The following is a 26,357-nucleotide window of genomic DNA, read 5'->3' as shown; positions in this document are numbered from 1 at the left end:
GGTACTATTACCCAATTTCTTTGAATTTCAGATTCCCCACTTGTAAAACAAGAATTTTTTTTTTAAAAAAGAAGAATGTAATAAAACTTCCATGGGGAGTAAATAAGTTATATATAGTACCTAGCAAAGCACTTGGCACTGCATGATCCTAAAAAATAATAATAATAATAAAATATTTTCTCATTTTTGTTCTCATTCTTCGCTGAACCTACCACATTTCTTCATTGCCATAAATAAAATAATAGTTTTTTTTTTTAAGGATCAAGTAGAAAGAACATAGAATTTATTTTATGTTATGACCCCACACCTGCCTCTTTCCAGCTATCTGACATTGAACAGGTCCCTTAATCTTCTGGAATCTGGAAAAGGAAGGTTTGAGATGCAATAACTCTGACCTCCCTTCTAACTCTGAAAGCCCATTCTCCTCTAACTGCCCAAATTATTCTTGTGAAGTGAAGTGAAAGCCACTCAGTTGTGCCCGACTCATTGCGACCCCATGGACTGTAGCACGTCAGGCTCCTCTGTCCATGGAATAAATTCTCCAGGCCAGAATACTGGAGTGGGTAGCCGTTCCCTTCTCCAGGGGATCTTCCCAACCCAGAGATGGAACCCAGGTCTCTCACATTGCAAGTGGATTCTTTACCATCTGAGTCACCAGGGAAGCCCCAAATTCTTCTTATGGGGCTATAAATAGTCTTATAAGTTACCATTATGCACTCAGTTTTGGAAGTAAAGAAGGGAGGAAATGGAGCAGAGTAGACTAAAAATTCTGGATAAAACTGAACACATTATTTTGAACAGGAAAAGACATCAAAGAATGCAGAGCAGGGCAGTTAACACATCATGTGATCCAGGGCAGGGCAAGAGAGCAGTAACTCAAGGTGGGGTGAGGTGGCCTGAGGCCAGAGCTCACACCTCTGTGCACAGAGATTTGTACAGGACGGCATGAACTGCATTTACAGATGGAGAGCAAAAGGCAGGCAGCAAGCACACTAAGCGCCCATCACCCGTAAGAGCCAAACGTCACTCTCAGTCCTCATACATCATCATTTCCTAAAACCCTCCCGGGAACCCTGCGAAATAGGCTTCTGATGCCCATTATATGAATTAGGAAAATGAGAAATCACTCAATGCTGCCAGCATCACAAAGCAGGTGAATACACAGGGCTAAGGTGGAAGCCAAGGCAATCTTGTCCCAAAGTCCTGTATTCTTCCTCACAGTAATAACACAAGCAGTTGATAATTTACCTAGTTGCTGCTGTAAGCACACTCAAGGGTGGCTGACAATAATACTTTTACTGTTTAAAGAATTACTGACCTGAGAACAAAACATTTCTGGATTTCTATTAAAGACCAGCCGATCGAGGGAAGGACCATTATGAAGATTATTAGGCAGAGTATGTGAAGCAGGACAGGACAAAATCCAGAAATATTACAGCACTAATAGCCAGTAAGAATAAAACGATTTCTTTGCAAATTGTCTCTGAGAATTGGATAATTGTCTATTTGTCTCCTGGAAAATGTGATCTTCACTATGCCTAAACTTGCTTTAGGGTTTCCCTGGTGGCTCAGATGGTAAAGAATCAGCCTGCAATGCAGGAGGCTGGGGTTCGAACCCTGAGTCGGCAAGATCTCCTGGAGAAAGAAATGGCAACCCATTCCAGTAGTCTTGCCTGGGAAGTCCCACGAACAGAGGAGTCTGGCAGGTTACAGTCCATGGGATCATAAAGAGTCGGACATGACTTTACCACTAAACAACAACAACAAAACTCGCCTTATTCAAAACAACTTTGGGTTTTGGTTTTAAAGAAAAGTTAGCATTTTTTAAACACAAAATCTTTAATAATAACAACAGAAAACTCAAATTTTAGTGTAATCATTCAGGAATCTAGATAGGTCCCTTGCTTCTCAGACTATATTACAAGAGCTTGCTAAAGTCTGCTAAGGTGACTACTGCTGTCTCAATGGGGAAAAGTCTGTTTTCCTTTACTGACATCTGGATTTATACCTAAAAGTTGCCAAATGATAGAGTGTTGGTTTCTGGTTTTGAGTTTCTCATCCTACTCTTTTCTTTACTCCCAAATGTATATTCATTTTTTTCCCCTTTAATGAAAAGAGCTGGGCTGCGACATATACTAATCTCCCTTTATGGACAGAGATACTCAGCCCTAAATTCAGGCTCTGTTCTCTGCTGTTATTGTCACAGCTACTAACAAGCAGTGTTATGTTTCACCCCATTATTTCTATTAGACTTTCTCCAGCACAGCTATTTTAGTAGTCATCAAAAGAAGCCATATCTGGTTAGCTCAGCTTTCAGAAATACAAGATTATGGGGCTGAAATACCAATTTGATCAATTTAAATAGAATGATAACATTAGTTAAAAGGCTTATAATCTTTTAAAATATCCTGAGTGCACGAAATTTACTATTACTACAACACTACAATTCAGGGCAAAAAAAAAGAAAAGAAAGAAAAAATGCTTCTATGACAGATCTGTAATGAATAAATGAAAAGCAATGCGCTTTTTGGTGTAATCTCCTTTGAAGCAAGCATTCAATTATTAAAGATGTTTCCAGTGTATACATCAATCAAATCATCCCCAGAAGGAACACTGAGTTTTATACCTATACACACACACACAAGGATAAAATCTATACCATAGTAAGTAAGGGCTTGCAAAGAGGTAAAAAATTAAAAAAACACTGCTTCTATAAGAGAGTGGGCGTCCATTAATAGACAGCCACATTATATTTTAAGTGTGCTCTCATTCCACCTCATCAAAAAAAAAAAAAAACTTAGCAACTATTTAATTTCTTCAAAATCCCCAAGTTCTGAGCCTCTTCTTGTTAAGCTGAACCTGGCTGATTGCCTAGCTAAACAGGGACAGTCACATCCACCAGACGCCAGTGTCAGCTCACTGAGCGGGGGTGACCTGTACATGGAGCCCACGTTCCATGCCGCCACTCACCCAAAGAACCTTACAAGATCCAGATGAAGTTAACAGTTTCAACAGAGGAGAGTACACACAGCACCAAAAGGGCGGGGTTAGAGGGTCTGGGGAGAAAGAAACGGAAAAGATGAGAGTAAGAATCTCAAGTTCAACTTGAGAAAGTGAAGAAGGAGGAAGAGAGACAGGCAGGGAAGAGCCCTTTTCCCAGGTCCGATCACATTGTCCCTTTTACAGTGAAGGGAAGCAGAGCTCTCATACATGACGTCACCTCTCCTTCCTGCAAGAGCCAATTCCCCTGTGATCCCAAAGGACTGTGTTCAGACTTGAAGAAGATCACGAGGCGGGGGGTGGTGATGGGGGGTGGGCAGTGGTTCCTAGATAAAATTTCTGCCTACTGACGTCTTCTACAATGGTGATGTCAACTGGCAGTGTAAAATATATACTGTGCAAGAAGAGAAAGCTATGGTCTGGTGGAAATAATGACCTCACAGAATTGAGTAAGGACCAAATGAGATCATGCACATGAAAGACCATTATAAACTGGAAAAGCTACATATATATGCATATATATATATATATATGTATGCTTATTACTGTTACCACTCCATTTTTCTCACACTGAATGGAAGGAGTTGAGAGGTTGTCTGTGAGATAGTATAGTACAGGATTTGCATTAATGAAATTGTATTCTAGTGAGCCACTTAGACCAGTATCCTTTCTAAATCTCATTCACGGTGAAAACAAATAAAATACAGCAAGACACGGCAGTCATCTTGCTCTTTTTGGTTAATACAGGTAAAATGCAGGCTTATGTTCAACTTCCAGTCCATTGAGACGGCTGGGTGTGATTTTCATAAACTAATCACCCTTGCTTTTAGTTAGTCACTTTTATCTTTGCTTCTGAGTTCGATGTCAGGCACTTTTCACGACAAATTTACCATTCAATAGCTTTCTTTGTTTCTGACCTCTATTCACTCTTAAAAGTAATACAAATGTGTCAGCAAGAGATATCAAAAAAGGATGACTTCCATAGATTAGCATGTACACTTCAGCAATGGACAACTTTTCAGTTGTAATGAAAAATTGGCACTAGCCATTCATCAGGTTTCTTCTGCCTTTGCCTGGAAGGATTTACCTTCCCTCTGATAGACCCACCTTCTCTCAAAGCCTTCCTTGTCCCCTCAGGCCAGTTGTCACCCCTCAGGCCAGTTGTCACTCCTCAGAACACCATTCAAACTCTAATCTCAGTGTACTGTTATCCTCTGCTTTGTGTGATATGAAAACAGTTCAGTTCAGTTGAGTCAGTTGTGTCCCACTCTTTGCAACCCCCATGAATCGCAGCACACCAGGCCTCCCTGTCCATCACCAACTCCCAGAGTTTACTCAAACTCATGTCCACTGAGTTGGTGATACCATCCAACCATCTCATCCTCTGTTGTTCCCTTCTCCTCCTGCCTCCAATCCTTCCCAGCATCAGGATCTTTGCAAATGAGTCAGCTCTTCGAATTAGGCAGCCAAAGTATTGGAGTTTCAGCTTCAGCATCAGTCCTTCCAATGAATATTTGGAACTGATTTCCTTTAGGATGGACTGGTTGGATCTCCCTGCTGTCCAAGGGACTCTCAAGAATCTTCTCCAACACCACAGTTCAAAAGCATCAATTCTTCAGTGCTCAGCTTTCTTTATAGTCCAACTCTCACATCCATACATGACTAATGGAAAAACCATAGCTTTGACTAGATGGACCTTTGTTGGTAAAGTAATATCTTTGCTTTTCAATATGTTGTCTAGGTTGGTCATAGCTTCTCCTTCAAGGAACAAGCATCATTTAATTTCATGGCTGCAGTCACCATCTGCAGTGATTTTGGAACCCAAAAAAATTAAGTCTCTCACTGTTTCCATTGTTTCCCCATCTTTTTGCCATGAACTGATGGGAATGGATGCCATGATCTTAGTTTTCTGAGGCTCTAATCCATGTATAACACAGGCAATATCATAAATATACCACCACCCCCCAAAAGAACTGTGGTGTTGGAGAAGACTCTTGAGAGTTCCTTGGACTGCAAGGAGATCCAACCAGTCCATTCTGAAGGGGATCAGCCCTGGGATTTCTTTGGAAGGAATGATACTAAAGCTGAAACTCCAGTACTTTGGCCACCTCATGCAAAGAGTTGACTCACTGGCAAAGACTCTGATGCTGGGAGGGATTGGGGGCAGGAGGAGAAGGGAACGACAGAGGATGAGATGGCAGGATGGCATCACTGACTCGATGGACATGAGTCTGAGTGAACTCCGGGAGTTGGTGATGGACAGGAAGGCCTGGCGTGCTGTGATTCATGGGGTCTGAGCAACTGAACTGAACTGAGATGAAAATCATATTTTTAAGTTAAAAATATTGATTTAACTGAACACTGGGAGAAAATAGGACTGACTGTTGGGCTTCCTGGGTAGTGCTAGTGGTAAAGAATCTGTCTGCCAATGCAGAAAATGCAAGAGATGCAGGTTCCATCCCTAGGTCAGGAAGATCCCCTGGAGTAGGAAAGGGCACCCCACTCCAGCATTCTCGCCTGGAAAATTCCATGAGTAGAGGAGCCTGGAGGGCTACAGTCCACAGAGCCACAAAGACACAGACACGACTGAGCATCTAAGCACAGCACTGTTGACAGAATAATGTTCAGCCATAAAGACAGCTCTGCAGGATTTATTCTAATTACATCACCCTGCCACTCTTTCTGAAGAGTCACTTTATAAAAAGGAAACACATCATTGCCAAGGCAATAAACTAGGAAGATATTTTTACCTATGCTTAAAGATCTTCTCCCTTGGTGTTTATGTCAAACTTTAGCCAATTTGTGACTAAAATTTGAAGAGAACAGTTTTCAGGTAGATACTGAAAACTGCTCCATCCTGACCTTTCAAGGTTAGCTCATGCCTATGAGTAATTGTGTAATACTGTATTCTGTATAAAGCACAATTCTTGCATTTCACTGGAGTCAAGAAAAGGTATTCATTAAACCTCACCCTCTACACTCACTAAACTGATACACATAATGATCACACAAATCATGCAGATAAATTTCAGTCTCACAGTTTCACTGACATCAGGAACATCCAGAGTGCAGCTAGATTAACAGACATATTACATACATGTGGACAGTTACAGAAAACATGTACCCTTATACATAGAAGTTTTTGTAAGTTGAGACTTTTACCTTCTTAAAATCACGTTATCTATCACAAACAATTGCTCTTAATAGTTACTAGAAAAGTTATACTAGATTTTCTTCTTAACATGACACCAGTGTTGATATTCCAAGTGCCTTTTTGCCTGCATTTGCCTACATGCATACCTGATTGTTTATTTTGTAAGAGCCCATCCTGAGAAAATGGTTGATTTGTATGGCAAGACAGAAGAGGTCTGGTACTTATTACTGCTGGTTGCATCCAAGCACAGATGGCTCAGGGGAAACCATAAGTATTCAGGTTTTCAAGATAATATGTGTTCAGCTACAAAGGTTAACTTAGGATTCCTGAGTGGTAAGAGGAAAGAAGATGGAATATGGAAATCATATGGAAATAAGCCACAAAATATAGGAAGCATCAATTACTTGGAAGGCATTTTCATAGACAGATGGGACTGCTTAGATAACTTACACTTTAAACTCACATCACACCTTTGACCGTAACCACGGCACCAAAAATTAGAAATGGGAAAGCATCTAAATAGCGCCTACAGCTGATGTTCCACCCACTTTAGAAGTAAATGTTGATTTTTCTTATATTTGTATCAGAATTCCCCAAGAAATGTATTTGAAACTTTAAAAGCCCTGCTATTAAACAACCAAACATCCTCTCCATTCTTGCCTATCATTCCTGCTCCATCCTTGAAACATCCTAGACCTAGAAACTGGAGCTCAGAACACTACCCCCCCAATAAAAATACCAACTTAGATGTTCATTTCTCGGTGTAACATTTGCTACCTTTGAAATTTGGGAGTAGGATTTGTTATAGGTGTTTCTGTGGATTTGATGGCAGAATTCAGGCAGAGATGTTGAAAGTAAAGAAGTTACCACACTTGTTTTATTTCTGTTCCCATGGAGACTAAAATCATCTCCTACCCAAGCTGAATGAGGTGTTTGGAAATAATCAGTTTCAATTTTTCATGACAGCAAAGTACCGCTTCCTGTTTTCAGCTTTCAGAGGCTTACTTTCACAAGGTAGGGGAAAATGGTTTGGATGTGGTTTGAAGTACAATGACCTACAAAAAAAAAAAAGTGGCTCTATTCATAGATATGACACTGTAAGGATGCGGAGAGGGAATGTTTGGCCTGGCGACCCGCTGACAGCTGACTAGCCTAGACCCATTGAATTCCACAAGGGCCCAGACACTAGTAGGATAAGATATAATACTTTGAGAATTTATGTTTAGATAGCTATTTTTGAAAAAAACCTATCCCATTAGGTTTTCTCACTTTGCAAGTAAATGTTATCTTCTTTCACTTACATCAGAAATTCCAGAAGGCAACATTTTAATGTTTTAACACCATTTTAACACCATTCCTATCAATTAAACAGATTGACCAAGGGGATGTCACAAAAAGCCTCAGTGAAGATGCACAGAGAAGTTTAGAAGCCAGAGCATCCTCATCTTAACTCCTCCTGCAGAGTGAGATGCCTGCAGCACCAAATAGCAATACAAATCAGTAAGAGGAGGTTGACTTGAAGCTGAAAAGGCTATTTGCATACAATTCCTTTTGTTTCAGTGAAGGCAGTGGAGGCCGAGCAGCCCTCCACTCAGGTGGAACCTCTTTTCGTTTGTGAGATACTTCAGTTCAGTTCAGTTCAGTTCAGTTCCTCAGTCGTGTCCACCTTTTTGCGACCCCATGGATTGCACCACGCGAGGCCTCCCTGTCCAACACAAACTCCTGTCTGTTGAGTCAGTGATGCCATCCAACCATCTCACAGGTCCTCTGTCGTCCCCTTCTCCTCCTGCCTTCAGTTTTTCCCAACATCAGGGTCTTTTCCAATGAGTCAGCTCTTCGCATCAGGTGGCCAAAGTATTGGAGTTTCAGCTTCAACATCAGTCCTTCCAATGAATATTTGGAACTGATTTCCTTTAGGATGGACTGGTTGGATCTCCCTGCAGTCCAAGGGACTCTCAAGAGCCTTCTCCAACACCACCAGTTCAAAAGCATCAATTCTTCAGCGATCAGCTTTCTAGTCCAACTCTCACATCTATATATGATTACTGGAAAAACCATAGCCTTGACGAGGCAGACCTTTGTTGGCAAAGTAATATCTCTGTTTTTTAATATGCTGTCTAGGTTGGTCATAACTTTTCTTCCAAGGAGCAAGCGTCTTTTAATTTCATGGCTGCAGTCACCATCTGCAGTGATTTTAGAGCCCCCAAAAATAAAGTGTGTCACTGTTTCCACTGTTTCACCATCTATTTGCCATGAAGTGATGGGACCAGATGCCATGATCTTAGTTTTCAAAATGGTGAGATTTAAGCCAACTTTTTCACTCCCCTCTTTCACTTTCATCAAGAAGCTCTTTAGTTCTTCACTTTCCACCATAAGTGTGGCATCATCTGCTTTTTGAGTTTATTGCTATTTCTCCCAGAAATCTTGATTCCAGCTTGTGCTTTAACCAGTCCAGCATTTCTCATAATGTACTCTGCATATAAGTTAAATAAGCAGGCTGACAATATATAGCCTTGACATCCTCCTTTCCCGATGTGGAACCAGTCTGTTGTTCCATGTCCAGTTCTAACTGTTGCTTCCTGACCTGCATACAGGTTTCTCAAGAGGCAGGTCAGGTGGTCTGGTATTCCCATCTCTTTCAGAATTTTCCACAATTTGTTGTGATCCACACAGTCAAAGGATTTGGGATAGTCAATAAAGCAGAAGTAGATGTTTTTTTCTGGAACTCTCTTGCTTTTTCCATGATCCGGCGGATGTTGGCAATTTGATCTCTGGTTCCTCTGCCTTTTCTAAATCCAGCTTGAACATCTGAAAGTTCATAGTTCACATACTGTTGAAGCCTGGCTTGGAGAATTTTGAGCATTACTTTGCTAGCATGTGAGATGAATGCAATCGTGCAGTAGTTTGAGCTTTCTTTGGCATTGCCTTTCTTTGGGATTGGAATGAAATAGAAGCCCCTTATTTCCCAGCTTCTGTTCCTTGAGGTGTCCAGACAGAATGCCAAACAGTGTAGGTAGGCCCCCACCTATGCCCCCCGCAGGCTGTGGGGAAGTGGCTTTTCCCACTACAGTAAGGGGCTTTGTTTCTTCCATGGCAAAAAAAGAAGTCAAGACCCGCCTCGCTTCTGGTTCTCAACATTTTATAATTCTTATTTTAATATTATAGTTCATGTGAGCATGCTCAGTTGCTCAGTCGTGTCTGACTCTTTGTGACAGCATGGACTATACCTGTCAGGTTCCTTTGTCCTTGGAATTCTCCAAGAATACTGGAGTGGGTTGCCATTTCCTCCTCCAGGGGATCTTCCCAACCCAGGGATTGAACCTGCATCTCTTCCGTCTCCTGCATTGGCAGGCAGATCCTTTGCCACTGAGCCACCTGGGAAGCCCTTATTTTAATATATCAGTCCTGAATATTCATCGGAAGGACTGATGCTGAAACTGAAACTCCAATACTTTGGCCACCCATTGTGAAGAACTGACTCCTTGAAAAAGACCCTGATGCTGGGAAAGATTGAAGGTAGGAGGAGACAGGGGCGACAGAGGATAAGATTGTTGGATGGTATCACTAACTCAGTGGGCATGAGCTGGAGCAAGCTCATGGACAGGGAGGCCTGGGGTGCTGCAGTCCATGGGGTCGCAAAGAGTCAGACACTACTGAGCGACTGAGCTGACTGACCAAAAAGTTCATTTAGGATTTTCTGTAACCCCTTAAGGAATGAATAAACACATTTCACTGATTTAATAAATCCATTTCACTGAAATAGATTTAGGGGTCTAGTCAGAAGCAATAGCCTTCTTCACGTTTCTGTGTGTCTTATGGCATGTGAACAAGTAACAGAAGCAAGCTCTCCACTGACCTTATCATTCATAAGGGAAGCTGTAAGTGACCTCTCATTCTCTAAAAGGGACAAAACTGTCAGCGAGCACAGCTGCACTTCAAGCCTCCTATTTCTGGTGATAGCTTCTAGGCTGCAGATTCTTTAAAATGCCATTGTGTTCTGTGTGTGTAGATCATGCATCACAAACTCAAATGCCCCCAGGGGTTGAGCAATTAACATAAATGTGTAATTCAGGACCGGTGTGAGGTAATAGGGAGTACTGAGACCTGTGGTAAACAGAAGAGTACAAGGCTTCCCTGGTGGCTCAGGGGTAAAGAATCTGCCTGCCAGTGTAGGAGACATGGGTTCAATTCTTGGGCCGGGAAGATCTTACATGCCACAGAGTAGCTAAGCCCAAGCACCACAAACATTGAGCTGTGCTCTAGAGCCTGGGCTCCACCACAACTGAGCCCACAGGTCACAACTACTGCAGCCCACATGCCCTAGAGCCCGTGATCCACAAGAGAAATCCCCACAATGAGAAGCCTGTGTATCACAGCTAGAGAGTAGGCCCCGACTTGCCACAGCTAGAGAAAAAGCTGTGCAGAAACAAAGATCCAGCACAGCCAAAAATGGATGAATAAAGAATTTTCTAAAAAGAGAGAGAGAGACAGAGTGTACAAGGCCAACTACGGAGATTCCATATTGTAAGCCTTGTGCCAGCTAAAAAGATTCTCATAGGAGCTTGGTCACAGGCTGCCAGTTTGTCATCCAAGGTGCAGAGACTATGAAGACAGTTTATATTCACAGTGATGAATTAGTGTGAAAGTGATTTCTGGTTAAACACAGCAGATTGAACAAATGTGTGGGGTTTTTTCCTTAGCTGTCTTCTGATTCCCATCTAAAATTTAGGTAAGGGAAATTTTTAAAGGGACGAACCTCGAGGGACTCAGGAGCCTGAAAAGGAAATAACAGCCCCCAAACCTGGGAAACTGTCTAAGCCAGTGGATATGGGGCCAATAACAGCAGAACTGAGGAAGCTAAAATTTGAGTCTGTAGGAAGGGAGGGAGAGCCAAGAAGCAAGCTTTGCATGTTGGAAAAAACTATAGAAGGGATTGGAGGCACCATCCATCTCTGAAAGAAGGGGCATAAAGCGTAACTAGAAACAGGTGGATTGGCTCAGAGTCTTTGAAAGAAGGAGGTAGTCTTCCAAGATACCCTTTTTGCCCTTGGAGAAATAAAAGAGGCTAATGCTTTAAAGATGTTGAACCATAGAAAGGCTGGACTCAAGCATAGTGAGAACAAAGGCACCAAACTGAAACCCAGAAGAATAAACCTCTCTACTTAAACAGTCTTTTACTTAAGCTATCCATGAATGCCTCCTTCCCACAGTGAGATTCCAAAATGCTCACAGCCAAGCTTACACCATCATGACAAGAGATTGAAAGATTCTACTTAACAGAAACAGACCAACCCAAAGGAATAACATAGATATTGAAAGCTGGAGGTATGCCAATGAAATATAGCAAAATCAACCACGAGAGTGAAACTTCTTTAGCTTGATGAGCTCTGCCAATGCACACAGAGTTCCCTAAACTAAACTAGAGTTTAGTTGCTTCACTCTAAACTCTAACCAAACATACACCTTAAATTTATGCAATGATACATGTCAAATATATTGCAATTTTTTAAAAGTCTAACCAGACAGCCAAGGAGAACCTCTAACATGAAAACAGAGATCATGGAGAAAGAAATAAGAGGGGAAAAAAAAGAAACAAACATAGTTCAGGAAAAGAAAGTTTAAAATAATAGATTAATCCTTGGAGAGAGAAGGGAAGATATCACATACATAAAACAAGAATAGGATGCTATAAAAAAGGAACAGTCACAGAATAAGAAAGAGTTCTTAAAAATTAAAACTACAATGGCTTGAAAAAAAATCCATAGATGGAAAATAAATTCGGAAGCTTGTTGATTTTTTTTAAGTTGAGAAAATAGCAAAAAAAAAAAAAAAATCCATTAAGATACAGGAGGTCCTATACCCAAATACTTGGAGCTCCAGAAGAAAGGTAGAGAAATGGAGAGAAGACCATTACCTAAGAAATATTTTTTTCCAGAACTGAAAAATTAGCATTTTCAGAATAAAACAGCCCATTAAGTACCCAGTCCAATAAATAACAAGGCCTGCACCAAAGCACGTAACTAAAAATTTTCAGACCACCAAGAACAAAGAAAAGAGTTTAAAAGCTTCCAGAGATACAAAAAGGATTATTTACAGAGGCCCAGGAAACAGAATGCCATCAGACTTCCCAACCATTCTAGATGGGAAGGACAGTTGAGCAATACTCTCAGGATTCTGAGAGAAGCTATGTCTAACCTACAAGTTTATATCTAGTCCTGCTTACAATCAAGTTTGAGTAAAGAAAAAAAAAAAAAAAGACATTTTCAGACATGCAGAGTCTCAAGAAATGACAGTGCCTCCCGTGAAGCTTTTCCCAAGCAGCTGCTAGAGGTGAGCTCCACAAAATCAGCAAAGGCATGATCATGAAAGAGGAAGATGCAGAACCGAACAGGGAATCCACCCACTGGAGAAGCAAAGGAGCTTCCCAGAATGATGGGGAAGAAAAATACCAGGAGAACTCAAAACACTAGATCCAAAAACCAACTAACCAGCCTGATGACTGAGGCAGATGACTGAAAGGCTTGAGGAAAAGACGAACTTGAGATTTATTTATTATCGTCACCGTGTACCAGTCCTGGTAGTTTGCAGATGGCTTGGAAATAGCTACACAAATGACAAAACTAATCAAACGAAAACTTAGAAAACTAAGAAAAAAAAATTTTTTTAAACATAGGCAATTACTAAAATAGGGAGGAGGAAAAAATCTTACACGAGAAAGAAAAAGTGACTATCCTATATGGCTCAGCTGAAATAATACTTCCAGAGTAAAAATAACGTGCAGATAGAGCACTGATTTGGAAAAAAAAAATTATTATAAAACTAGAATGTAAAGAAAGAACGAGAAAGGTGTGTGTGTGAATATGGCCTGATTTGGTGGGGGGAGGGTAGAGGCAGGGGTTGGTAAGAGATCTAAATAATCATCTTACATCATCGTTACAGGCAAAATTAATAAATAATATCTAAATTTGAAAAGTAAAATAAGATATTTAAGATGTCACCAATTAGAAGGATCTCTATTATATGTCTTAGAATTTTTAAAATGCCAATTAAACTATGACATGTCATCACTTGTAAGGCTCAAAGATCTCGGAGGTATTAAAATAGAGTGAAGAGAACACGTGGTTTAGAAACATAGCCATGTATTCCATGAAAAATAGCTAATAGCTCAAATCAGATCTGTAGAGCAGGAATCCAGGTGGGAAAGACTGGGGCAAGTGGTTGCTATTTTTGTCATAATTTTTGTTAGATTGGTTGATTTTTTAGAAAAGTATATGTGTAACTTTGTTATTAAGGATTTATTAAGTTTTAAATTAGTCAATAAGAAAATAGTATATATCGAAACTCCAATTAAAAAAAGAAAGCTTTCACTGCTCCTGGATTCATGATGCTGGCTTAAATGTCATTTAAAGAAACTATTTACCATAAAAAAAAATCTTGCAATTCTCATTTTATTACTGGTTTTAGTGGTTTTAGTTGCTAAGTCGTGTCCGACTCTTGCAACCCCATGGACTGTGGCCTGCCAGGCTCCTCTGTCCATAGGATTCTCTAGGCACAAAAACTGGAGTGGGCTGCTATTTTCTTACTCAAAATCTACTATAAATGGATGGAAAATGCTATAAAACAATCCAAGACCACTCTGAAGTTACTATCTATGTTTTCTGCTCTCTTTTCTCAAACGGCACAAAATCCAAAATATAACTGCTTCTCGCCCTATTTTATAGGTATTTATTTGCCTGTGTCTTTGAGATGGTGGCTTCTCCTGCCTGATCTTTACCTACTACAGACACTTATCTATAATGGAACAGTCTCATTTCTTGCCTCCTTAGCTTGGAAAAACATTAGTTTGTAAATGGAGCATATTGACACATACGTCATCAGTGCCAGGGCACACAACCACAGGTACTGTTAATCAGGCACTTGCTTCACTGCTTATGGGAAGCCAGATTGATTTGCAATGTGCATGCAAAAAATTATTTTTTAAAACAGTATTTTATTCCTATGAGACCTAAACTCCTCCTTGAGAAAAGAAGTTGGTTTTGGCCTCCCCAAATCCATGAAAGAATGTGATATTCCTCAGTTTCCCACCAATTTGGCAGTATTAGATCCAGGATTGTTAACTTGTCTCTGAAAAAAATTAGGCATCTAGACCTTAGGACAGAGCTCAAATATAGATTTAGCTGAAATTGGTACACAACGCCCCATTACACACACTTAAACACAAAGCCAGATGGGATGTAGAGGCTATAGAGATCTAAAATTTTACCATACTCAACAAGCTGACACATTAGCCTGCCATCTTTCCATGGATGCTGGCAGAAGACAAGAGACTACTGGCTCAGAGACAAAGGACTTTACTGCTCACAGCAACGGCAATAGCCAGAGGACTCGCATTTGTACCTACTGCCCAAGGCTCCGTTCCCACAGGGCATTGTGAAGGGGGCGATACACATGGTGGCTTGCATTACAGCAGAAGAACCCCAAGCTTAGGCAATCCAAATCATTTTTTCCAAATATTTGTATTGCCATGAAACAAACATAACATTAAAATTTACCATTTTAACTAGTGTTCAGCATACAATTCAACGGCTGCTGCTGCTGCTAAGTCGCTTTAGTTGTGTCTGACTCTGTGCAACCCCATAGATGGCAGCCCACCAGGCTCCTCCACCCCTGGGACTCTCCAGGCAAGAACACTGGAGTGGGTTGCCATTTCCTTCTCCAATGCATGAAAGTGAAAAGTGAAAGGGAAGTCGCTCAGTCGTGTCAGACTCTTAGTGGCCCCATGGACTGCAGCCTACCAGGCTCCTCCATCCATGGGGTTTCCCAGGCAAGCGTACTGGAGTGGGTTGCCATTGCCTTCTCCCAATTCAATGGCACTACATCTTTTAAAATGGATAGTAAACCTGCCTGACCTTTGCACTATAGGGAGGTATTATCTTTATTAAACTGAATCATAAACAAACCTAGCCCTTGCTCCAAACCAGAACTTTTTAATCTCAGCACTGTTGACATTTTGGACTGGATCCTTCTTTGTTGTGAGGACAGTCAAGTTGTGAGGAATTACAAGATACTGAGTAGATTTCTTGCACACTACCCACTAGAGGTCAGTAGCACTTGATCATTTATAATGAGCAAAAATGTGCCCAGAAATTGTCAAATGTCCCCTTGGAAGCAAATCACCTTCAGCTGAGGATGACTGTTCCAGAGGAAGTCACTGTCTGTGTTTGGAGGCTGTTCACTAGGCAAATATCCTTGATAAAGCAGTCCTGAACAAAGGCAATCTGTATCTCAACTCACAAAACATGCAAAAACACCAGAGATCCATGGTGAACTACCTCTCAACATAGGCCTTAATCCTTACTTCTGAATCTAGATCTGTTTTTCAGACATGTATAAAGCACTTGGCCAATTTGGACTTGATATTTACATACACATACACACACACACACCCTTCTTCATGGTCCTTTGACTAAAGTTACAACACGAACCATTGAGATGATGAGAAACAAGTCCAAGGAAATTAAGCAGATATGGTCCAAAAGGATATATGCTGCTGTGCTGTGCTTGCTGCTGCTCCTGCTAAGTCACTTCAGTCATGTCCGACTCTGTGCGACCCCATAGAAATGGCAGCCCACCAGGCTCCCCCGTCCCTGAGATTCTCCAGGCTGTGCTTAGTCATGTCCAAATCTTTAAGACCTCATAGATTGTAGCCTGCCAGGCTCCTCTGTCCATAGAGATTCTCCAGGGAAGAATATTGTAGTGGGTTGCCATGCCCTCCTCCAAGGGAACTTCGCAACCCAGGAATCAAACCCAGGTCTCCCTCACTGCAGGGAGATTCTTTACCGTCTGAGCCAACAGGGAAGCCCAAGAATACTGGAGTGGGTAAAAGATTCCCTTCTCCAGGGAATCTTCCCAACCCAGGAATTGAGCCAGGGTCTCCTGCGTTGCAGGTGGATTCTTTACCAGCTGAGTTACTAGGGAGGCCCCAAAAGGAAATAGCTGAGCCCAGGAGTATATGATGGACATTTCCTTTCTTATGCAAGAATTTTTTCCCTTCCTTGGGTAAATAACTAACTTTTTGCAGAAAGGAAAGTAAAGTCACTCAGTCGTGTCCGACTCTTTGCGACCCCATGGGCTGTAGCCTACCAGGCTCCTCTGTCCATGGGATTTTCCAGGCAATAGTCCTGGAGTGGATTGCCATTTCCTTCTCCAGGGGATCTTCCCAACCCCAGGATGGAACCCGGGTCTCCCGCATTGTAGACAGACACTTTAGGGCTTTTAATACTCTTTCCCCAGATCACTTCAGTGCTTTGAAGTTAGACCTAGATACAAATCCCAGTTCTTCTACTCAACAGTATAACTGATGAGCAAGTAATTCTACCTGTAGGAGCTTACTTTTCATATCTAAGGTAGGGGTGATAAGACCTACCTTACAGGGTTGTCATCACAATTCTATGAGCTTAAAGTGCCCAGTACAGTGCCTGGCACTCAGTAAGTACTGAATAAATTGTAGTTATTGCTTCGCGAACATCACCATTAGGGCAGGTCCTCGGCATCCCTGGTGGCTCAGACGGTAAAGAATCTGCCTGCAATGCAGGAGACCAGAGTTTGATCCCTATGTAGGGAAGATCCTCTGGAGAAGAAAATAGCAACCCACTCCAGTATTCTTGCCTGAAAAATCCCATGGACAGAGGAGCCTGGCAGCCTACAGTACATGGGGTTGCAAAGAGTCAGACACAATGGAATGACTAACACTTCCACTTTTTTCTTTTCTGTTCTTACTATGATCAGCTTTACACTAATGTCTCCACACTCTCACTTAGTTTTTCACAGTATTTATGACATAGCTGCTTAGAACAAAGATCTATGGAGCAAAGATTACCAGGCCACAGAGAGAATGACTCTAAGACCTGACTTCATAAGCATTTCGTGCCAACCCCCAGAGCTAGACAATCCTAGCTCCATTACCAATAGGTTCGAAGAAATACCTAAATAGGTCAAAACCTACTCTGACCTTTTGCTACCTGGTTTTCTTTTCTTCAAACTGACATCAATTTGTTGAAATGGCCCAGCCTTTAGCAATCTGTTTAATCAGTCTCTCTTGCATACTTGTATTTTAATAGGCTAGCATTCTTGTGTCAAATAAGAAATCAAGCTCTGTGGACTCTTTCCAAGGCTGTTCAAGTATTATTGAGATCAATTTCCCCTACATCCCCTCCTCTTTCCGGTGATCATCCAACTCACAAGCAAAGAAATACCTATCACAGATTATAAAACTTAAGTGATTAACAGAGAGATCTCCCTTCCATAATAATGCTATGACTTTCCCTTGATATTTGGCATTTTTTACTTGGATATAAATTAGTCTTGGTTCCCACTGCTATTAGGTGTTGTACATACGTGAAGATTTCTCTTCTTTGTCTTAAAATATAATATTTAATTATAGCTTCACCGAAGACTTAAAATCCCAGTTTCCCTCAGGGAAAAAATACCTACAACTGGAGTTTATGAAAAATTGTTAGTTGTAGCTAATCCTGGGTAATAAATTGGATTTTGGAAATCTGTGTGATTTTTAACACACTAAGCTTTTCATCAGGAAGGCGACGCTTACAGAAAATGCCTGTGGGATAATCAGGCAGTAACTTCACTGCTGCACTGTTAAGACAAACACAACTGAGAACATCATTTTTGGAATTTGTTGGATTGTGAAATTTGCTCTTTGAAAAGGAAACATCACGTAATAGTCAGAGAACAAGTGGCAATTTCTGGTGATTTTGGATTCCCTTGAGCCTGGGATTATGAATTCCCCCTCCTCACTTCAGTTCCAATCCTCCACTTAGAATTGTAAGGAACCTTACTGAATTGTATTAAAAAGCCTAAATGACTTTTATTTCTTGTGTCATTTAAGCCAGAATGAATACTACTTAGTCTCTTCTCTAAGAACATGTGTGTACACACACACACACACACACACACACACACACACTTCTACAGCAGTGTTCCACCGGCCGAAAAAGAAAATCAATACACATTTAGCAAATATTTGAGCTGCATTTATGTAAGCAATTCCTTCACGAAAAACAAATTCCAACCATATCCATTTCAAGGACCCTAAAGGACAGAAGACAACAGCACTTTCAAACTGCTGTTCTAAATGGAGGACTTTTTTTTCTAGATAAAACCCCCAAGCCAATACTCTTTTGTATCAAACCTTCTCCCTCTGTTTCTCATACCTGACTCCAACCCACCTCATTCTTCAGTGCTGTTTATTGAAGATATACCACTTTCTGTAATAAAGACTGCCCTAATGGCTCCTCTTTGTAGGAATACTAGGAAAAACTGAAGGTGTTTTATTTTTAAGGTCATTCAGTCACATAGCTAGTACCTGAGAAGGTTTAACTTATATCTGCCTGAGAACAGCATCCCACAAAACTTGAAAGAAAATGGTAGTCATTGGTTCACACGTCTTTTTAAAGGCATGGTGGCTACCTGGTCCACTGGAATCTCAACTTGAGTGTCTTCATCTTCTTGGACTTCAGCTGCCCCCCGCGTTTCTGATCTCTCCTCTCCAGCTTTGAAAACGCCTTCATCTGCAATTTGAGACAAACACACAGTGAAAATCAAAATCCAATTGTGACATCATGTGGCTGAATGTTGAAATTGCAATCAAATTCCTAATGATTCTTTTTTATAGGTATTCTGGTTCCCCTTGTATTGGCAAGATTTTTGTAGCCCCCAATTCTTCTAGATTTTCACTGGGAAAAGGTTCAGTGACCAAAACAAGGCTGACTCAGAGGAGCAGGGCTGTGTCCCAGCCTCCCCCTCACCTTCTGGTACTGATTAAAACAACACAATCCTGCACAGTTATTTAGAAGGGCAAGATTTCCCACCTAATATCTCTTTTCTCTTCTCCTAGCCATGAAGCAAGTGATGATGCTTGGTGCTTGAAAATACTACTTTTAGCAATTTGCCTTTAATATATTAAAACAATTCTCTCCATTCTGAGTAACATCAAAAATATTTTTACTGCAACAGAATCAGAGCTAACTCCGTATCTCACACAAATCAATCTTTTATTTTGCAGGTTTCCACAGGATTTTCACAACATATGTCTTAAAATCCTTAACTGTAAAACATAACCCAAATCTTTAAGATGTTAGGATAAGCTCCTTCGATTTGTTCTCCTATGGAAAGCGATAAGGACTGTTCTCCATATTTGAAGTCATTTCGACGTCTTCCCTCTGTCTTCTCTTCTCCAGGCTAAGTAATTAAAGAATCACAGGACCATTTGTCTTTCTGTCTATCTGTTTGCCTCAGGATAGGTCTAATGCTTCAGTCATTCTCATGGTTGTTTTCTCTGCCCAGTCATTTACAACCTCCAGGGATGGAAATCCCACCTCCTTCTCTGATAATCTATCGCAGCATATAAGATTACTCTTACAGTCTAGAAAATGTTTTCATCTTTTGTCTTAAAAACCCCTTCTATTTCTCAAATGGAAACTTCTCTCTCAGAGCACAAATATGTAACACATTCCACATGATAATATTTCATATTGTCCAAGTTGTGAAGTCACTCTTCATAAAGCATAAAACACAACTTTACATTCACTGAGGCTCAGTTGTATGTGAGACACAATAGGAACCAATGTGGCCATATAAGATATAAATGAGGTTCAGATTTCTTTCAAGTTGCTTACAGACTAAAGAGCAGATAGAAATATACACACATTATCAATAAAGTGCCCTGATGCAAAAGGAATAAGGTCTATAATAGAGCCCTGTGGAAGCTTAGGCGGTACGGCCAAGTGAAAAAGGAAGAAAGGAAGGGAGAGAGGAAATACAACCAAACTCAAGTCCTTTCATTTCTCCTGGAGAAACCACTTTCCTTTTTAATTACTTCTCTACTATCCTTTTATAAAAACCAGGAATAACAGTACTGCCCTCAAAGCTGATTAGACATGTTAGATTAATTCACATAGATTAATTCATTTTTTATTGAAGTATAGTTAATTTACAATGGTTTGTTAGTTTCAAGCATACAACAAAGTGATCCAGTTACACACACACACACACACACACATATTCTTTTCCATATTTCTCCATTGTAGGTTATTATAACATATTGAATATAGTTCCCTGTGCTATACATTAGGTCCCTGTTGTTTATCTATTTTATATATCAGTTCATTTCAGTCACTCATTCGTGTCTGACTCTTTGAGACCCCATGGAGTACAGCATGACAGGTTTCCCAGTCCATCACCAACTCCCAGAGCTTGCTCAAACTCATGGCCATCAAATCAGTGATGTCATCCAACCGTCTCATCCTCTGTCATCCCCTTCTCCTGCCTTCAATCCTTCCCAGCATTAGGGTCTTTTCTAAAGAATCAGTTCTTTTCATCAGGTGGCCAAAGTATAGGAGCTTCAGTTTCAGCATCAGTCCTTCCAATAAATATTCAGGACGATTTCCTTTAGGATGGACTTGTTTGATCTCCTTGCAGTGATCGATACTATTTTATATATAGTAGCATATATATGCTAATCTCAAACTCCTAATTTATCTCCCCCTACCCAGTTGCTATCCTCTTTGACAAGCATAAATTTGCTGTTTGTGTGTGTGTGTGTGTGTCTGTGAATCTGTTTCTGTTTTGTAAATAAATTCATTAGTATCATATTTTAGATTCCACATATAAGTGATATCATGTGATATTTGTCTTTCCCGTCTGACTTAATTGGTCTAATGGTTATGTCCTGACTCCATTGACTCTTATGACTGAAAATGTGGATCCAAAATGAAATTGCAGCTCAGCATATCAGAAGAAAGAATACAGAAAAACAGAAAATGACCACATACTGATGTTTAGCTTGGAGTAAATGCAGAAAGTTTTGGTCACAAGCTCAACAAAATGATTCTTGAGCTAAGAAAAGTACAGGGAAGGACACTTCAAGGGGCAAGGAAAACAGCTTATAATTATTCTGTCTGAAAAGAAGAGAAGTGAAAGGGAGTAATCCAAGTCTATAAAATCAGAGTCAACAAGAAGAGGGTAAGTGGATATTTGTCTCTCCATCAAATTCTGGAACATGAAACTCAACGAAATAATAAACATTACATTGATGGTAGAAGACATTAATTAAATGATAGAAAAATATATTCCCCTGTACTCACATGTGGAGTTCATAATTCTGAGAATGTGTAAAGGCAGAATAAACTAATTTCAAATAAGGCTGCACATTTTATCAAACGTTATCTCCAAAATGGTTGAAAAAGGAAAATTCAGTGTGTTTGACATTCCTTTCTGCCTTCTGAATTACTTTAAAAGACAACAATCATAGTAATCCACACAATGTCCTCTAAAGACAGATGCTGGTCCCGGTAGACTATGACCTATGTCTGTGACTTTGGGGGATGACATATTTGCATCCGAGTGTTGCACTTGCTTTCAAAGAGACCACAAAGAGAAACCTACAGATACTAAAGAAACATATTGTGGGTGCTCACATTCATTGAAATGTTTAAGTGTATCCAAGCAGAGCTCTGGACGGCTTACAGATGTGTTTTAGGATAAACATTTCACAAGAAAAGAAGAATGAGATCAATAATAACAAATAACATGGAAAGGGCACTGGAATGGAAAAATGGCAACCATGAGGACAGAAACAGCAAGTAGCCAAGTCAACAAAGCTCAGCATTGTGTACCGTGACAAAACCACAGAACACAAAGGTAAAAGTGTTTGGTTGAGGGGTGGTGTAGGATTTGTTCCTCACCGAAAGGAGATGTGCAAGCCACCTCCTTCAGGAGCACGGAGCAAGAAAGGAAGGTTGGAAATAAATAAACAGTGATGGAAAAAGGAACAGCGAAAAAGTTACTTCATGATAAGAAAAAGGACTTGAATTTTTATTAAAAATGTATGAAATTTAAAATAGAGGAATACGAATTCTAGTGGAAATTTTTTAAATAGCATTTTTTGATTATAGATTATTTAATATGCATGCATGCATTTTAGAAAACTTGGGAGATGAAGAAAATAAACATCGCATGACCCAGAGATTCTCTCCCCTACCTCTCACATGCTCACACACACACACACACACACACACTCATAAAACTGAGATCCTAATGTATATATAATTTCAAAAGACTTTTTTTACTTTAAAACCATGTCGTGAGTATTTCTCATGTCAGTAAATGTTATTAGAACACATAATAAATTGATGGGTCCATACTGTAATTAATGGATGATGAACCTGGATTCTTGCATATTCCCATACTTAGAAAAGAAATAAAACCATTAACTATCTGTTCCTCAAAAATAGCACTGACCTTCTACCAAGATGAGTGGTGGATTGAACATACCCCTTTGTCAAAATCATATATGTACTGGCCTTCCCCTTTACCACTTCAGAACAGTTCTCAAAGCTCTCAGAGACTACCTCCCAGGTTAAAATCCTCAGACTGGCTCAAATAAAATTCTCCACTTCTTTCTTAGATTGACTACTGACATTTTTTTCATTGAAACCACTACGGTTTTTTTTTTTTTTACATGAACATATCTATGATAAAGTTTAATTTCTATCAATAAATTAGGCACAAGAGAATATCTGAATTTCCAGCATCACTCTTCTTTTTTTAATATTTTCTTTTTATTGATTGATTTGGCTGCACCAGGTCTTAGTTGTGGTATGCAAGATCTTTCGTTGCAGCATGTGGGATCTAGTTCCTGGACCAGGGATTGAACCCAGCCCCCTGCATTGGGAACACAGTTGTCTTAGCCACTGGACCACTAGGCAAGTCCCCGGCATCACTACTGTCGCACTTTGGGGCCACTATTAAGTAAGGTAAGGGTTCCTTCTAACACAAGCACTGTAATACCTCTACAATCCATCTGGTAATCAAGAGGGTTACTGAAGTGTTTAAAGAGTGGGATAAGCTGGGCAAAGAGCTGATTCATCTCCTGGGCAGGAACAGGCGGGAGGGCGTGAGATTTCATCGCGCTTCTCACAACAGCATGCAATTTAAAACTTATGAATTGTTTGTTTCTGGAGTTTTTCATTTAATATTTTCCAATCATCATTGAATGTGGGTGACTGAAACTGCAGAAGGCAAAACCACAGATAAAGGGAAACTACTGTACTTCATTCAGGGCCAAACCGGATGTTCAAAAATATGACAAACATTCATGATGAGTGTTCAAAGGCATGTGAATGTTCAAGGTAAAAGTTCAAGAGCAGGCCTGAAAACTAGAAAGTTAAAAATAGCACCAAAGAATTGCCAACAAGGCCAAAATACAATGGTAAAGAATTAGAATGATACAGTATGTTCCCTTTCTGTAAGTGCCACAGTAAATGGGGCAGATGGGGAGGATAAGTTGGGAGACGGGGACTGACATATACACACTACTATAGATATACATATATATACATAATAGATAATAAGAACCTACTTATAGCACAGGGAACTATACTCAATACTCTTAATGATCTATATGCAAAAAGAACCTAAAAAAAGTGAATATGTGTTTAACTGATTTACTTTGCTATTTACCTGAGACTAACATATAACACTGTAAATCAAATATACTCCAATAAAAACGAATTTTAAAGAAAGAAAATCACAAAAAAAAAAAGGCTACTAAACACACACCCCATGGAAAAAGGCAAACATAAAACACTAAAAACTTAAAACACCTGCTTGCAAGGATAGATAACCCAAGAAATTTAAAATTTTTGTGAAAATATTAAGTGTTTCAATATAATATTATGCAGCACTTCAAAATCTAACTACTTTCCCTTTATTATGACTGCTCATTTAAGCTTGCACAGTAAAGTTAGATTATAATGGCAACCATTATGTGCAGTGATTGTATAGGTATTGCTACCAATAGTTCAGATGTCCTAACCACAACTCATTAAGGGCAGGTGCTACCTAGGGTCGGCTTTCCAGGTGGTTCAGTGGTAAAGAATCTGCCTCCCAATGCAGAAGACGTAGGTTCTATCCCTGAGTTGAGAAGATATCCTGGTATCCTGGAGAAGGAAATGGCAAGCCACTCCAGCATTCTTGCCTGGAAAATTCCATGGACAGAGGATCCTGGCGGGCTATACTCCATGGGGTCGCAGAGACATGCTTGAGAGACTGAGTATACAATCCACCGAGAGGAAGGGGTTTAGCCTCTAATGGGACACACAATTACTTTTATCGTCCCTCAAATTTACATAAAAACAGAAATTTAGTCTTATTCCATCCCAACATCAACAAGTGCCCCTTTTTGTCATATATCGCCTGCCTGTGAAATTTTGGTGCACCAATAATCATCTTACCCACATTCAAGATTTCTTCTAACCCTTATCACAAGCTTTAACATAATTTTCAACTGCTCATGTGCCAAAGACTCTCTAGTCTATATCAGCCTCTTCATGGATCCCCAAGTTCATATATCCAATGACCTAACTTGACAACTCACCTTGGATGTCTAATGGGCATCTCAACCTTAACATGGTCATAAGAGAACTCTGGGTCCCAAGCCTAAACTGTTCATCCTCTATATTCCTCATCCCACAACACAGAACCACCACTCAATCTCAAACCTGGGAATTCTCATTTCCATCTTGCTTTCACTCCCTATATCCATTCCATTCTAGCCCTGTCAATTCAATCCTTTTAAATACACCCCAAATATGTGAATATTATTTCCAGCTCCACTATCAACTTGGTTCAATCACCACTATTGGTTGGAGGGGCTATTACAACAGCTTGCAAAGTAGCGTCCCTCTGCTTCTACTCTTGATTTCCTGTAGATTGTTCTCCACACAACAGTCAAGTAATATTAACAAATAATCAGAATTACTAAGAAACTCTCTAACACTTTCCAGCATACACAGAATCCAGGTTCCTGACAATGGTTTACAGAGATGTAATCTGGTCCTGAACTCCCTTTTAGACCACGGTTCATACCAGTTTCTCTTTGCCCATTAAATTCCAGGTACATTTTCTTTCTCCAACAGCAAACTCATTGCTACCTTATGCCTTTGTTGTTTTTACACCTTCTACCTGGAATGCTCTTCCCTCCCTTTTTCCATGATTAGTTGTTCCTTCTCATTCAGATCTCAGGAAACCTGCCTTGTTCCAATTCAAGTCATTCACCACAATGCTTGGTTTTAACTCTCTCACTAGCATTTATTACTAGCTGGTATTTTTCTTGCTTATTTGGTGTCTTAGTGTTTCTCAGCCTCCACCAAAGTGTTGGCTCCAAGAGAGCAGGTACCACACCCTACTGTTCACGGTTCTGTACCTAGCATAGAAGAGAGCTTGGCACACAGGAGTTGAAAAGGTGTTTGTTGAAAGAATGAAGAGCAAGCACTCAAAAATATTTGCTGCATGGAGACAGAATATAAAGACAGTACAATGTAAAAGCCACTGCTGCTGCTGCTGCTAAGTCGCTTCAGTCGTGTCCGACTGTGCAACCCCATAGATGGCAGCCCAACAGGCTCTGCCGTCCCTGGGATTCTCCAGGCAAGAACCCTGGAGTGGGTCTCCATTTCCTTCTCCAATGCATGAAAGTGAAAAGTGAAAGTGAAGTCGCTCAGTCGTGTCCGACTCTTAGCAACCCCATGGACTGCAGCGCACCAGGCTACTCCATCCATGGGATTTTCTAGGCAAGAGTACTGGTGTGGGGTGCCATTGCCTTCTCCAAAAGCCACTAGCCCGGTCCATTAATTCTTTGTGTTGTTACAGGGTTTTTGCCCTAGTCTGGCTACACTTGGCACTATAGGATTTAAATGAGGAGAGGGATGGAGGGAAGTGAATAGAAAGAAGACTGGCATAAAAGCTACACAGGATCAATACAAATGAGGCTATGTGTGGTGGGCAAAATAATATGCTACCCAAGATCTCTCCACCCAGTTAGTCACTTCGTGTAGCAGAGGTGAATAAAGATCGCAGATAGAATAACCGTTGCTAATTAGCTGACCTTGAGATGGGGAGATTACCCTAGATTATTCTTGTGGACCCAGTGTCATCACAAAGGTCCTTGGAAATGAAGGAGAGTGGCGGGGAGATCAGTGTCAGGTGAAGGACCATGGGGTCATTGCTGGCCTGGAAGATGGAAGGAGGCCATAAACCAGGGAATTGCAGCCAACCCATCCAAACCAGCAAAGGGAAAGAATAGAAAGTTTCCTCTTAGAGACTCTAGAAGGACTAAGCCCTTGCCAAC

The 26,357-nt window shown here is 40.4% G+C and overlaps 1 protein-coding gene across 3 annotated transcripts in view; it reads right to left on the bottom strand.

Moving 5' to 3' along the window:
* Positions 1-26,357, bottom strand: part of DCDC2 (doublecortin domain containing 2) — a 141,615-nt gene that overhangs the window by 3,265 nt on the left and 111,993 nt on the right. For all 3 annotated transcript variants that reach the window (XM_069563829.1, XM_069563827.1, XM_069563830.1), the window contains one exon: positions 18,641-18,741. In XM_069563829.1, coding sequence (XP_069419930.1) covers positions 18,641-18,741 — 101 coding nt within the window. The remainder of the gene's footprint in view (positions 1-18,640; positions 18,742-26,357) is intronic.

Source organism: Ovis canadensis, chromosome 20 (genome assembly GCF_042477335.2).
Source record: "Ovis canadensis isolate MfBH-ARS-UI-01 breed Bighorn chromosome 20, ARS-UI_OviCan_v2, whole genome shotgun sequence".
Taxonomy (NCBI): Eukaryota; Metazoa; Chordata; class Mammalia; order Artiodactyla; family Bovidae; genus Ovis; species Ovis canadensis.
Note: the sequence above shows the minus strand (reverse complement) of the source record. Positions and strands in the feature narration are given on the sequence as shown.